This window comes from Lupinus angustifolius, chromosome LG06 (genome assembly GCF_001865875.1).
Source record: "Lupinus angustifolius cultivar Tanjil chromosome LG06, LupAngTanjil_v1.0, whole genome shotgun sequence".
Lineage (NCBI taxonomy): Eukaryota > Viridiplantae > Streptophyta > Magnoliopsida > Fabales > Fabaceae > Lupinus > Lupinus angustifolius.
In genome coordinates, this window is record NC_032014.1 from 29,475,566 (window position 1) to 29,488,849 (window position 13,284).

Here is a 13,284-nt window from a genome sequence, read left to right on the forward strand (position 1 = left end):
ATATCATATTACAAGGGTAAAAGTATTACATCATATATTTTTTCCTTTTGTTTTTTTGTGCACTTTCCCATCCCTTATGTATGGATGAATGGAGAGAGAAATAATAAAAAAGAAAATGTATGATATAGTATATTTTTTATTGTTTGGTATTTTTTGTACTACAAAAATGTAACTCATCACCTTTTGGGTAATGAATTAATCTCTTTGAGGGTGTGTTTGTCATTCCCAACACATATCACGCACATAAGTCGAATTATTGAAATTTTGGTCATCTGAAAATCTAGTAAGATCTTATACCACTAGATCAACAATTGTTGATATTGTTTGGTACAAGAGAAAGAGAAAAAAAGAAATAAAAATAAATTGTTGAATGATAAAAATATCCTTATAATAAACAAAATATAAAGAAATGTTTTGTTACTAATTAATTAATTAATTAATAATTATAATGTAAATAAATGATAAAATTTCTTATAACATCATACATTTATTTTAAATTAAATATTATAATTTAAAGCAATTGTCACTACTCTTTGCCTAAAATGCTAGTACTAGTGGTATAGGTAAGAAAATAAGATAAGTAATGAGTATTTTTTTCATTATCTAACATTTCTTTTCTCCTTTCTACTTTCTTCACCACTAATCCGTCCATATCAATTTAATATTTTAATTTTTCCTTCCTTTCACTCCAAGATATTGAACCAAATAAGGAATTTTAATTTTTGCTTTCTAACCCCCTCAATTATTTTGAATCACCCCTTTCTTCCTCTTTGAGTATTACTTGGAATCAAATAGTATTGGGAGGATTGGGAAGGAAATGGAGGATTGGGAAGGAAATGGAGGATATAATATAGGTAATGCAAGAAATTATTATATGGTGAGAGATGAAAGTATTAATTATAAAACTTTTTTAAACCAATAATTTAAATGTGTTAGAACAATTGGTACAAATTCTGTCATATACATGGCTATGCAGGATTGCTTATGCATTAATTAATCCATCAAAATGCATCACATACTTGGTGTATGCAGACTTACCTTGTTAGGATAAGAATGTTATTTATACTACTTGTGGTGAAAGAGTGAGGCATACTTTATAAGGAGATTATAGAATGTCCTGGTGCAAACTAAAGATTAAGTATATATATACCAATGTGAGAGAGTGGCATTTATTTTGATTTCATTACACCCACTTTTCTTTATCAACAAAAAGAAACATATATGGACAGTTTGACATAAACACCATCTACATGATTGATGGAGCAATGGAGTAGCCAGGAAAGGTAAAAGAGAATGAAAAGGAAAAAATAAAAGAAAATGATGGACGAACTAGATTATCTCACATCACTCTCTCATATTAAACAAATACAAGTACACTATTATTGGCACCCATTTGTTGGTATCCATTAATTTATATATGATATGTCAAGAAAAGAAAAGTTTGGTTGATTGGCCATATTTTAGGGATAATTATCTAAAAATGTTTTCAATATATGATATGTCAAGATGATGTTTAGTGTGTTTGTGCAAAAGAATAAGAATGAGATGATAAGATAGCAACAAATGTGGCTTCATAATAATAATAATAATAATCCAGAGGGAATAAGAAAGGGAGGAAAAGGTCATGGATTGGTTGCAGTGGCTGTAGATAAAGATAAGGGAAGCCATTATGCTCTTAAATGGGCTGCTGATAGTCTTCTTTCAAGAGGCCAAACTATTATTCTGATTCACGTTTTGCATAACACCACTTCTTCATCTTCAACAGGTAGCAGTAGCAACGCCTTGGGTTGTAATATCAGCAATTCTGTTGCATCTCCCTATAGACACCAACTCGATAACTCTACCAAGGACCTCTTTCTTACCTTCCATTGCTATTGTACACGCAAAGATGTATGCTTTCCATTCATTTATATCCATTCATTTCAATAATATTATTGCTTATTGGTGCTAATTAACATATTAGATACAATGCCTTGATGTCCTACTTGAAGACACTGATGTTGTGAAAGCAATAACAGAATATGTCTCTTATGGCGCTATTGAGAACTTGGTGGTTGGTGCATCATCCAGGCATGGATTCATTAGGTAACTTATTAAGCTTGCTGTTGCATTCATCATAACTATTTTATAGGAGAATCATTATTCTGATATATATATATATTGTTTGTTGTAAAGATTCAAGTCATCAAATACAGCTAGTAGCATAACAAAGGGGACACCAGATTTTTGTACTGTATATGTTATCTCAAAGGGGAAAATCTCCACAGTTAGGAGTGCTTCTCGTCCAGCCCCACATGCCTCCCCACTGCTGAAGCATATACAGAATCTAAATAAAGACAATGAAGGAAATCAACCTCAGATCATACCCTCTAGACGTTCCAATTTGAGAGGTTCATTTGTTTATGTCATCCAAATATACATTTTATTTTCTTCTTCTGGTTTGCTCACAAATTAATCATGTTAGTTTCGACCACATAAATCAAATGCTGATGCAGAGAGAGACAGGATATCAATCAAACCTCACAGCTGGCAGGATGAACCACTTCAGTAAGTATAAGGCTTCAATATAAACCAATCTTATAATATAATCACAGTTTCACAGTTATCATTAAGCATGTTTATCATCGTAATTTGGCAGACCAGCATTTGAAAGAAGAGGAGACATTAGTGCATTGTCTGAGGTGGATTTCGGAGAATCAGATACAGACATATCATTTGTAAGCTCTGACAGGCCAAGCAGTGGAAGAACATCATCTGTTTATGACTTCATTGACTCTGCTCGAACTTCACGAGCTTCTACTAGTTCTGATCGTAGCTTTGGATCTTCCCGTTTGGGACTTAAGTTCAATGACCCAATGTCATCGGATAGCACTGCTACGTCATTTTCAAATTCATCTCAGAACATGGTGAGTGAGTGAGAGTGAATGAGCACAACTTTTTTGTACATATTTCTTAGCCCAAGTGCAGGCAGACAACTGAAACCTATGCACTTCCTTTTGCTAAAACTTGTAGGATGAAGCAGTAGAAGCTGATATGAGAAGGTTGAAGCTCGAATTAAAGCAAACCATGGAAATGTACAGTACGGCATGCAGGGAAGCACTCACTGCGCAACACAAGGTAAACTCATAAAATTAATTATGTTATTTCAATTAGTACTACTTACTACTGCAATACACTTTTGTTTGTTTTTTAATTTCAGCTAATGGAACTGAACCACTGGAGAATGGAGGAAGAAATAAGGATAGAAGAGACACAATTGGCACAGGAAGCTGCGCTGGTAATGGCGGAGAAGGAGAAAGCAAGAAGTAAGGCAGCGTTGGAAACGACAGAAGCGCTTAAGCAAATTGCTGAGGTTGAATCACATAGAAGAGAAAGTATTGAAGTTAAAGCTCTTAAAGAAGCAGAGGAATTGAGAAAGCTATTGGACAATGTAACCCAAAGTGATGTGAAGTATAGGAAATACACAATTGAGGAGATTGAAGAAGCAACCAACTTATTTTCTGAATCTCAGAAAATTGGTGAAGGAGGTTATGGCCCTGTTTATAAATGTTACCTTGATCACACTCCAGTCGCTGTCAAGGTTCTACGTCCAGATGCTGCTCAAGGAAAATCACAGTTTCAGCAAGAGGTGATCTCAGCCACTACGTCGATTATCATTAGTAATATAATAACTTTATTATCTGCTTACATGTATATATGTATGATTGCAGATTAACATACTGAGCTGCATACGTCATCCCAATATGGTGCTTCTTCTAGGAGCATGTCCAGAGTATGGCATACTGGTTTATGAATATATGGCTAATGGAAGCTTGGACGATTGTCTGTTTCGAAAAAAGAAGAATGGTGTTTTACCTTGGCAAGTGAGGGTTCGAATTGCTGCAGAGATAGGGACAGGACTACTCTTCCTCCATGAGACAAAACCTGAAGCATTAGTGCACCGTGATCTGAAACCAGGGAACATTTTGCTAGACCAGAACTACGTAAGTAAGATCAGCGATGTTGGATTGGCAAGGCTAGTCCCTGCTGTGGCTGAAAATGTAACACAATTGTGCATGACATCAGCAGCTGGAACTTTCTGTTACATTGATCCAGAGTATCAACAAACAGGAATGCTTGGAGTGAAATCTGATGTGTATTCTCTTGGGATCATTTTTCTACAATTGCTGACAGGAAGACCTCCAATGGGATTGGCTCACCATGTTCAACAGTCTATTGAGAAGGGAACATTTGCTGAAATGTTAGACCCATCTGTCACTGAATGGCCTTTTGAACAAGCATTGTGCCATGCAAAGATGGCACTCAAATGTGCTGAACTCAGGCGAAAAGATCGGCCAGACCTTTGCAAACAAATATTGCCTCACCTCAATAAATTCAGAGACTTTGCTGAACAAAGGTTTTTAGGAGGACCACTTAGTTGTATTATTAGTAGTACTGCTACTGCATCTTCCCCCAACAACACTCAACCTTCCATACAACAGGTTTGAGTATCGTGTAAATATATGATGATAGAGAATGTAAAGCATGCAATGCCTATAAGACAATTTTTAGTTTGGTACTATCGTATCATATAATGTAAAAATTAATTTGTAATGAGATTAGCCGCTTAAAGATTATATTTTCATCTTTTTATTTAGGATAAAATAACAATTATTATCTGTATTATATAATACATAATATAATGTATAATAAGGAAGGAAGCAATGTGTAAAGAGTGAGAAGTACGGTGACTCGGTGAGGATGAAAGAACGTGGCATGTATATAAGGTGCCTCTGAGAGTGACGTGTCTTCGTTGGCAAGAATGGGGAGGTTTCTCGTTCTCTCTCAAATCTCAACTTCCTTTCCATATAAATGCATAAAATGGAGAATGAGGTGTGTATGTGAGTTTCAGAAAGAGAAGAAGAAGAAAGAATTCAATTAATGGGAGAAGGAAAGGAGAATAAGACCCGACCACAACCCTATCTCCAAATCCAGGTTCGTAATTCTCTCTATTGCAGTTATTAAACACTAGTAATCTCTCTCTCTCTCTCTGGTTATATATAATTAATGTGAATTGAGAACAGGAAAGAGGGGAGATATATTTCTTTTACAGACCTAAAGTTGGGAAGGAAGAAGCTCATAGCGATGATGATGTTCAGCGTCTGTACATTATTATGAGGCCAGAGTCTGGTGAAAGGGCGGTTGAAGAGAAACAACATCATGATCATGATGATGATGCCAACAAAGGATGTGGTGGACATGGCAGCCAGGTCTAATTATGTTTTGTTAAATTAGGATTGAATCAAGGGATTAGTCTATTATTAATAATATAAGATTAATTATATCTTATTTTTTTTGTTTCAAATGCGTATATAGAAAGTAAACATTGAAGAGGAATCATTGTTTCGGTTGATAGTAATGGGACGGAAACGGCTTCCTGATCCAGCACAGAAAAGCACACCATACTGGGGTTTTGTGGAGATGGTCACCACACGTGCTGATCATGTCAAGTCTGCACTTAAAAGACGTGAAACTCCTTAATTTTTACCTAACCATTACATACGTTATTTAAAATGATATTGTACACTACCTGTTTGTTAAATTGGTTGAATGCAATGCAATGCAGAGGAGTATGAAACCTCAACAAGAGGGCACAGACATACTAGTGAAGCTAGGGCAGTGGGAGAAGGGATATACCGCATTGTGAGGCATGAAAGAGGAGGGAAAAGAACGCAACACACGCATTTGATATACAAACTAGAGTTCCCAAGTGGTGAAAATGAGAAGAGGGAACCACAGGAATCACTCAACATTAAACCAGAGGGGTCATTCATTATTCAAATAAAGAACCCTGAAAAAGGATCAGAAGGTCTCATGAAGAAAAGGAAGGCAGTGTTCCCAGCACACTTGCAAGGCCAGTTGGGGCATCTCAAGTTTGCCGCACCTGACCCGCCTGATTTTCTCAACTATGAAGGATGCGAGTTGTTACTCATATCCGCTTCCGATCATATTGAACATGACTTGGGTTTGGAGCTTCTCACGGATTCATCTTCCTCTGATCTCCTCCATTCATTTGGAGACTCTGTAGGACCTACTGCTCCTCTTCTCAAGGGAACTTGGGCTTAACATCGTTGTACTTATATTAAAGCTTAATAACTCCTGCTCCTTTTTCAATTCTGCCATTTTACTCCTAATTTCATCTATCAAACTACTTTCTACATCATAAATGATTTAAAATGAAACTCCTGCTCCTTCAACCCATGGTTGATCACTTCAACCCTACAGCAAAAGCTTTCAAAATGACCAGAGATTCAAGCGCGCGAGTTAGTAATTTGATATTAACACTACATGAGAAGATAACCAATAAAATAAAATACTCACAAAAAAACCTCAATCATAAGTAATACTTTAAAAAACTTAAACCTATATGATTTAAAATGAAATGAGCAGAATGCAGAAGGAAAGATGAGTTTGAAAGGGGAGAATGAGAGAGAAGTTAGTTGGACTTATTGACTTGAATATTGATCAATCTAACTTTTAAATATAAATAAATGGACCTCAAATTAAAGAGTACTGATCATATGCGGATAACAAGAATTAACTTTTTCTAAAGGTAATGTGAATTTTTATAGCATTTGCCTCACCATGCTCACTCTCAATTAGCATGGATCATTTAACTAAATTCCTTTTGGGTTAAGTTTTGCATATATGAAGAGCATAATAATAATAATGCACTGCAAAAATTATATATAAATGACATAATGATAGCATGATAAATTCATATATTTGAAGGTGAAAACTATTAGAATTGGAAACTATAATATAAATGATACAATAACAATGTATAAAACTTGAGTATATTTAGGACATACATTTTTTTTTCCTAAAAAAAACTTGAATTCAATTATCAGTTAAACATGTATTAGTGCCAGAATTGGGAGTTTTGAGTGGAGTGGTGTGTGGATGGGTAAGGTTTCCCGCTTGCTGGGTTTTAGTTTTAGTGTTTAGGGTTTTAGGATTTGAAAGAATCTTTAGAGCCAAAGAAAGAGTTTTTGCAGTTTACTTAATTAATGTGAACATGAACACCATAACCATGTTCACTAAGTTTCTTCAAATTCACACTACAATTCCCTTCCTCCCACTTCCTCCTTTTCCACATCACAACAACAGTAACAACTCCTTCCTCATATTCAAACACAACCCCCAATTTCAATTTCAATTCCATTATTATGAAACAAGAAGAAGAAGAAGAAGACGACGAAACGGTCACTGTTGTCGTTGTGACGGTTCCTCTGAATTGGAAGTGCAGGAAGCTCGAAAAGCCGTTTCAACATTTCTTCAGGAATTGGGAGTGTCAGAGGAAGATTCGATATCCATCGCGTCAAAGTCGCCTTCTTATTTAAACATGTTGATGGATGGGGTTAGGGATTTGGATCAGTTATCATCCATTATCCAACAAGAAGAAGAAGAAGAAGAAGAACAAAACCTCAAAGATAAAATTATTCATATCGCTACTCAGAAAGGTGACAAGGGGAAAGTTGCATATCTAGAAAGTTTAGGCTTCACTCTCTCTTCATCCATGAATGTTGCACGGTATCTATCTGCTGAGACGCTACCATCTCTCATTCATAAGGTTACTTCTATGAAGCTACTCTTTTTCAATTCTCATTCTCATCATAATCAAGATTTCCTTATCAAAAACATTCGCCGTATGATGCTCTATTTATCCATTTCAATTGATGATGATCTCCAACACACTTTGTCCTTCTTTGCAAAGGTCCTTGTCTATACCCTATCCTCTTGCTTCACTTCAATTATAATTTAAGATTTGTGTTTTTTATATTAACTTTATGTATCCCTGCTTTCTACTCTAAGTTTTCAAATTCAAATGTTATTGTGCTTTTTCTTTGCCATAGGTTGAAGCAAGACGTGGTGGTCTGAAAATGTTATCTTCCAAAGATTCAGCTTTCAATTATTTAATTGAATCATTTCCTCGTCTACTTTTGTTATCAGTAGATGACCACATGATGCATACCGTGGAATTTCTTGAGAATATTGGAATCCCTAGAGTTCACATCTCATATATGATACTGTGTTTTCCTCCCATTCTGCTTTGGAATCTCCGAGTCCTCAAAAATAGAGTCCTAGCCCTGAAGGAGGTACTTTGGGACTTAGAATTAAATGTTATGAGTGTTCTTAATGGCACTTCTTACCTTAGACTAACAAATTACTAATATATTCCTTTGTAGATTGATTTGGTGGATGGTGATTATATCAGGTTACTGCTAAATTATCCTTGGGTTCTATCGACAAGCATTCAAGAGAACTATGAGGAGGTCCTTGCCTTTTTTCATACTGAAAATGTATGGCTCTGTTGGCTCATGAATGCTTGTTTCAATATGATGTTCAGGTGTTGTATGCTTTTGTAGCTGTATTCATGTAAGCAAAGTTATGATCATTGAAAAGCAAACCAAGCATACCAATTTGAATTGCTGTCTTGCCATATTTATGCTTATGTTTTTTACATTAACACATTCTATAGTGAAATGAAGCAGTCTTATGTATAAGATGCCAACTTGAAATAGAATTAACTCAATGCATTTCAGAAATCTGATATCCTTTCTAGACTGTCACAAAGCATGGTCATAACCTTTTGCTTATCACTGCCACCATAACATATGCTTTTGTAATGCCAAATTTATGGCCAGGAAGTGTTCTTTATAAATTTAAATTAGGCAGCACAGTTTGTGGTACTTGTATTCTGGGTGGGTAGGATAAGTCGGGAAGATATATTTCATTAGTTTGCCCAGAAGAATGATTTATGGAAGCACTGAACTAATAATAGAATGCTTCATTATAGATCCCCAAGACATTGCTCGACCGTGCAATCCAAAGCCAACCTCATTTATTGGCTTGTTCAACTAGCAAGCTGAAGTTGATGGTAGATCAGTTTGCCGAACTAGGAGTTATAAGCAAAAGGTTGGATCGGGTTATTACTAAAAGTCCTCAGCTACTGCTACTGAATCTGAAAGACTTCCTAAAGGTATTTATATATCCCTTTATCTAGTGTATAATATATATCCACGTATTCATCTATCCTTTAATATTGGGTCAATTATATAACATGATGGATAAACTAAGGGAGATTTAAACCATGTGATTCAAGTGGGGTGGATGAAATGATGAAGTGTTTTAAGTATCATATATAATAGAAAGGTTTTACTCAAGCCTAAGGGAAAACTTTACCACCCAACTACAAGACTCATAGTTCTTGGGCAGTAAAGTATCAACAAGAGAATAAATTTAATGTAGTAAATATGAGAATATTGTGTTGAATGAGTGGACATAACGGACGAGATAGGATTAAGAATGAATGCATTAGAGAGAGAATTGGGGTAGCCCCTATTGTTGAAAAGATGATAGAGTCATGTCTTAGGTGGTTTGAGCATGTTTGAAGGAAACAATTAGAAGTCCCAATAATGAGAGTATACCAAATAGAGGTTAGTCCAATTTCTAGAGGCAAATAGAGACCAAGAAAAATCATAGACAATAATTAGGAAAAATTTAGAGATCAATGCTCTGCCAATGTAAATGATTTATGATTAGCATAATTTAATCCTTGTAGTCAACTCCACCTAGTAGGACTAAGACTTTATTATTGTTGTATGATATATATCCACTATTCCACTATTTATTTTAGCATGGCTGTTTTTAGAGAAGGATAGTGAGTGTTGTGAATACTTTTTCTATTCTGAAGTTCTATGAGGCTCTTTCTGGTTTAAAGATTAATCAGGCTCTTCATTTGTTTATATAATAAGCCCTTGATTGTTGTTATCTTCAGATTGTTCTGTTCTTTGAAAATATGGGGTTCGATGGAGAAAATATTGGGAGAATTCTTGCTCGTTGCCCTGAGATTTTTGCCACTAGCATTGATAAAACTCTGCAGAGGAAAATTGAGTTCCTTTGTGGGATTGGTGTTTCTGAAACTTACCTTGCTAGGGTTATTAGGAAGTATCCAGAGTTACTCGTTTATGACACTGATAACACTTTACCACATCGGTATTGTTCTGACTCATCATTTTTATTTTCTAGTTACCATTGTTGCAGTATCGTAATATTTAAGTACGTGACCTTGGTACCTTGTCATGTTTTGTAGGATTATGTACCTTATGAAGTTAGGGCTTTCAGAGAAAGACATTGCATTTATGGTACGCACATTTTCTCCTCTCCTCGGGTACAGTATAGAAGAGGTTCTGAGGCCAAAAATAGAATTCCTAGTTAACTCAATGGGGAGGCCAGTAAGAGATGTGGTGGGGTACCCTAGGTATTTTAGCTATTCATTAGAAAAGAAGATAAAGCCAAGGTATTGGGTGCTCAAAGAAAGAAATATTAAGTGCAGCTTAAAGGATATGCTGGGAAAAAATGATGAAGAATTTGCTGCTGAATTTATGTGTCATCTGGCTTCTCATGATGGGTTGTAAATATCATACATATTTTGTTTCATTTCCCATGTAGAAATTCAACCAATAATATAACAGAATATATCATGTCCCGTGTAGTAATTTCAGTAAGAACACTTCAGCGTTTTGAAGAAGAAAAAAAAACAGTGGGGTCAAATGAAACACTTAGATACTTAAGCAAACAAAAAATTCACATAACTCTAAAATTCATTGTCAAACCTCCCAAGCCACAAACAAAAAAATCATGTTAAATAATTTGTTGGCTATCGAACTTAAGCAAACATGTTTACTTGGAGTGACTTCTAATTTTTTTTGGTCCACCCTAATCAAGTCCGAGATAGGCCAAATTGAACTTGATTACTATCTCTATTGATAGTAGTGATAACTCCTAACAAATAATAAGTTCCATGATAACTTAAAACTAAAATATTATAGAACTAGGCTGAAATTATAATATAGAAAATATATTTTGATTTTTAAAAAATTCAAAACTCATCTAACAAATCATCAGAATGGGGTCTAGGTAATCTATGAGTGACACTTTTTGGACCCCAAATATTTTCAAAAATCCCATACTCTTCCCTCTTGGTCCCTCTCAACCTCATAACCTACTCTTACCCTCTTACTTAAACCCCATAACTCCACTACCATCTATATCCCTGTAATGCAATTTATTTTTATTTTCACCTTTGTTGTCAGAGTTTGCTTACCTTAGTTGCTTTTCATATATGATAATTATTGTTGGAAGAGAAAATTTAAAAAGTCTCATCTCTCTTCATATATATGTACATATATAAACATATATGTATATGTTAATGGTCATTCGAAGTGAGGAGTGACACAGATTTAAACTGAAAAAATAGTTCACGTTTAACTCAATTTAAAACTCAACTACCAACGGACGTTAGTTCAAGTGGTACATGTTTGATTCCCTTTAAAAGCCCCTATTGTTGAAAAGATGATAGAGTCATGTCTTAGGTGGTTTGAGCATGTTTGAAGGAAACAATTAGAAGTCCCAATAATGAGAGTATACCAAATAGAGGTTAGTCCAATTTCTAGAGGCAAATAGAGACCAAGAAAAATCATAGACAATAATTAGGAAAAATTTAGAGATCAATGCTCTGCCAATGTAAATGATTTATGATTAGCATAATTTAATCCTTGTAGTCAACTCCACCTAGTAGGACTAAGACTTTATTATTGTTGTATGATATATATCCACTATTCCACTATTTATTTTAGCATGGCTGTTTTTAGAGAAGGATAGTGAGTGTTGTGAATACTTTTTCTATTCTGAAGTTCTATGAGGCTCTTTCTGGTTTAAAGATTAATCAGGCTCTTCATTTGTTTATATAATAAGCCCTTGATTGTTGTTATCTTCAGATTGTTCTGTTCTTTGAAAATATGGGGTTCGATGGAGAAAATATTGGGAGAATTCTTGCTCGTTGCCCTGAGATTTTTGCCACTAGCATTGATAAAACTCTGCAGAGGAAAATTGAGTTCCTTTGTGGGATTGGTGTTTCTGAAACTTACCTTGCTAGGGTTATTAGGAAGTATCCAGAGTTACTCGTTTATGACACTGATAACACTTTACCACATCGGTATTGTTCTGACTCATCATTTTTATTTTCTAGTTACCATTGTTGCAGTATCGTAATATTTAAGTACGTGACCTTGGTACCTTGTCATGTTTTGTAGGATTATGTACCTTATGAAGTTAGGGCTTTCAGAGAAAGACATTGCATTTATGGTACGCACATTTTCTCCTCTCCTCGGGTACAGTATAGAAGAGGTTCTGAGGCCAAAAATAGAATTCCTAGTTAACTCAATGGGGAGGCCAGTAAGAGATGTGGTGGGGTACCCTAGGTATTTTAGCTATTCATTAGAAAAGAAGATAAAGCCAAGGTATTGGGTGCTCAAAGAAAGAAATATTAAGTGCAGCTTAAAGGATATGCTGGGAAAAAATGATGAAGAATTTGCTGCTGAATTTATGTGTCATCTGGCTTCTCATGATGGGTTGTAAATATCATACATATTTTGTTTCATTTCCCATGTAGAAATTCAACCAATAATATAACAGAATATATCATGTCCCGTGTAGTAATTTCAGTAAGAACACTTCAGCGTTTTGAAGAAGAAAAAAAAACAGTGGGGTCAAATGAAACACTTAGATACTTAAGCAAACAAAAAATTCACATAACTCTAAAATTCATTGTCAAACCTCCCAAGCCACAAACAAAAAAATCATGTTAAATAATTTGTTGGCTATCGAACTTAAGCAAACATGTTTACTTGGAGTGACTTCTAATTTTTTTTGGTCCACCCTAATCAAGTCCGAGATAGGCCAAATTGAACTTGATTACTATCTCTATTGATAGTAGTGATAACTCCTAACAAATAATAAGTTCCATGATAACTTAAAACTAAAATATTATAGAACTAGGCTGAAATTATAATATAGAAAATATATTTTGATTTTTAAAAAATTCAAAACTCATCTAACAAATCATCAGAATGGGGTCTAGGTAATCTATGAGTGACACTTTTTGGACCCCAAATATTTTCAAAAATCCCATACTCTTCCCTCTTGGTCCCTCTCAACCTCATAACCTACTCTTACCCTCTTACTTAAACCCCATAACTCCACTACCATCTATATCCCTGTAATGCAATTTATTTTTATTTTCACCTTTGTTGTCAGAGTTTGCTTACCTTAGTTGCTTTTCATATATGATAATTATTGTTGGAAGAGAAAATTTAAAAAGTCTCATCTCTCTTCATATATATGTACATATATAAACATATATGTATATGTTAATGGTCATTCGAAGTGAGGAGTGACACA

General features: G+C 34.9%; 4 protein-coding genes across 4 annotated transcripts; all 4 read left to right on the top strand.

Moving 5' to 3' along the window:
- Positions 1,512–4,600, top strand: LOC109350773 (U-box domain-containing protein 35-like). The gene is made up of 8 exons (XM_019592072.1): positions 1,512–1,890; positions 1,964–2,085; positions 2,176–2,390; positions 2,496–2,547; positions 2,639–2,906; positions 3,013–3,117; positions 3,200–3,628; positions 3,711–4,600. The coding sequence occupies exons 1-8, from the start codon at positions 1,564–1,566 to the stop codon at positions 4,485–4,487; spliced, it is 2,295 nt and encodes a 764-aa protein (XP_019447617.1). The 5' UTR covers positions 1,512–1,563; the 3' UTR covers positions 4,488–4,600.
- On the top strand, positions 4,746–6,206 carry LOC109350775. Its single transcript, XM_019592075.1, has 4 exons — positions 4,746–4,974; positions 5,064–5,249; positions 5,356–5,506; positions 5,606–6,206. Exons 1-4 carry the CDS (start codon positions 4,921–4,923, stop codon positions 6,103–6,105), a joined length of 891 nt encoding a protein of 296 aa, XP_019447620.1. The 5' UTR covers positions 4,746–4,920; the 3' UTR covers positions 6,106–6,206.
- On the top strand, positions 6,892–10,612 carry LOC109350774 (transcription termination factor MTERF2, chloroplastic). Its single transcript, XM_019592073.1, has 6 exons — positions 6,892–7,756; positions 7,896–8,138; positions 8,229–8,342; positions 8,840–9,022; positions 9,821–10,038; positions 10,136–10,612. The coding sequence occupies exons 1-6, from the start codon at positions 7,058–7,060 to the stop codon at positions 10,458–10,460; spliced, it is 1,782 nt and encodes a 593-aa protein (XP_019447618.1). The 5' UTR covers positions 6,892–7,057; the 3' UTR covers positions 10,461–10,612.
- Positions 11,412–12,614, top strand: LOC109350776 (transcription termination factor MTERF6, chloroplastic/mitochondrial-like). The gene is made up of 2 exons (XM_019592076.1): positions 11,412–12,040; positions 12,138–12,614. Exons 1-2 carry the CDS (start codon positions 11,844–11,846, stop codon positions 12,460–12,462), a joined length of 522 nt encoding a protein of 173 aa, XP_019447621.1. The 5' UTR covers positions 11,412–11,843; the 3' UTR covers positions 12,463–12,614.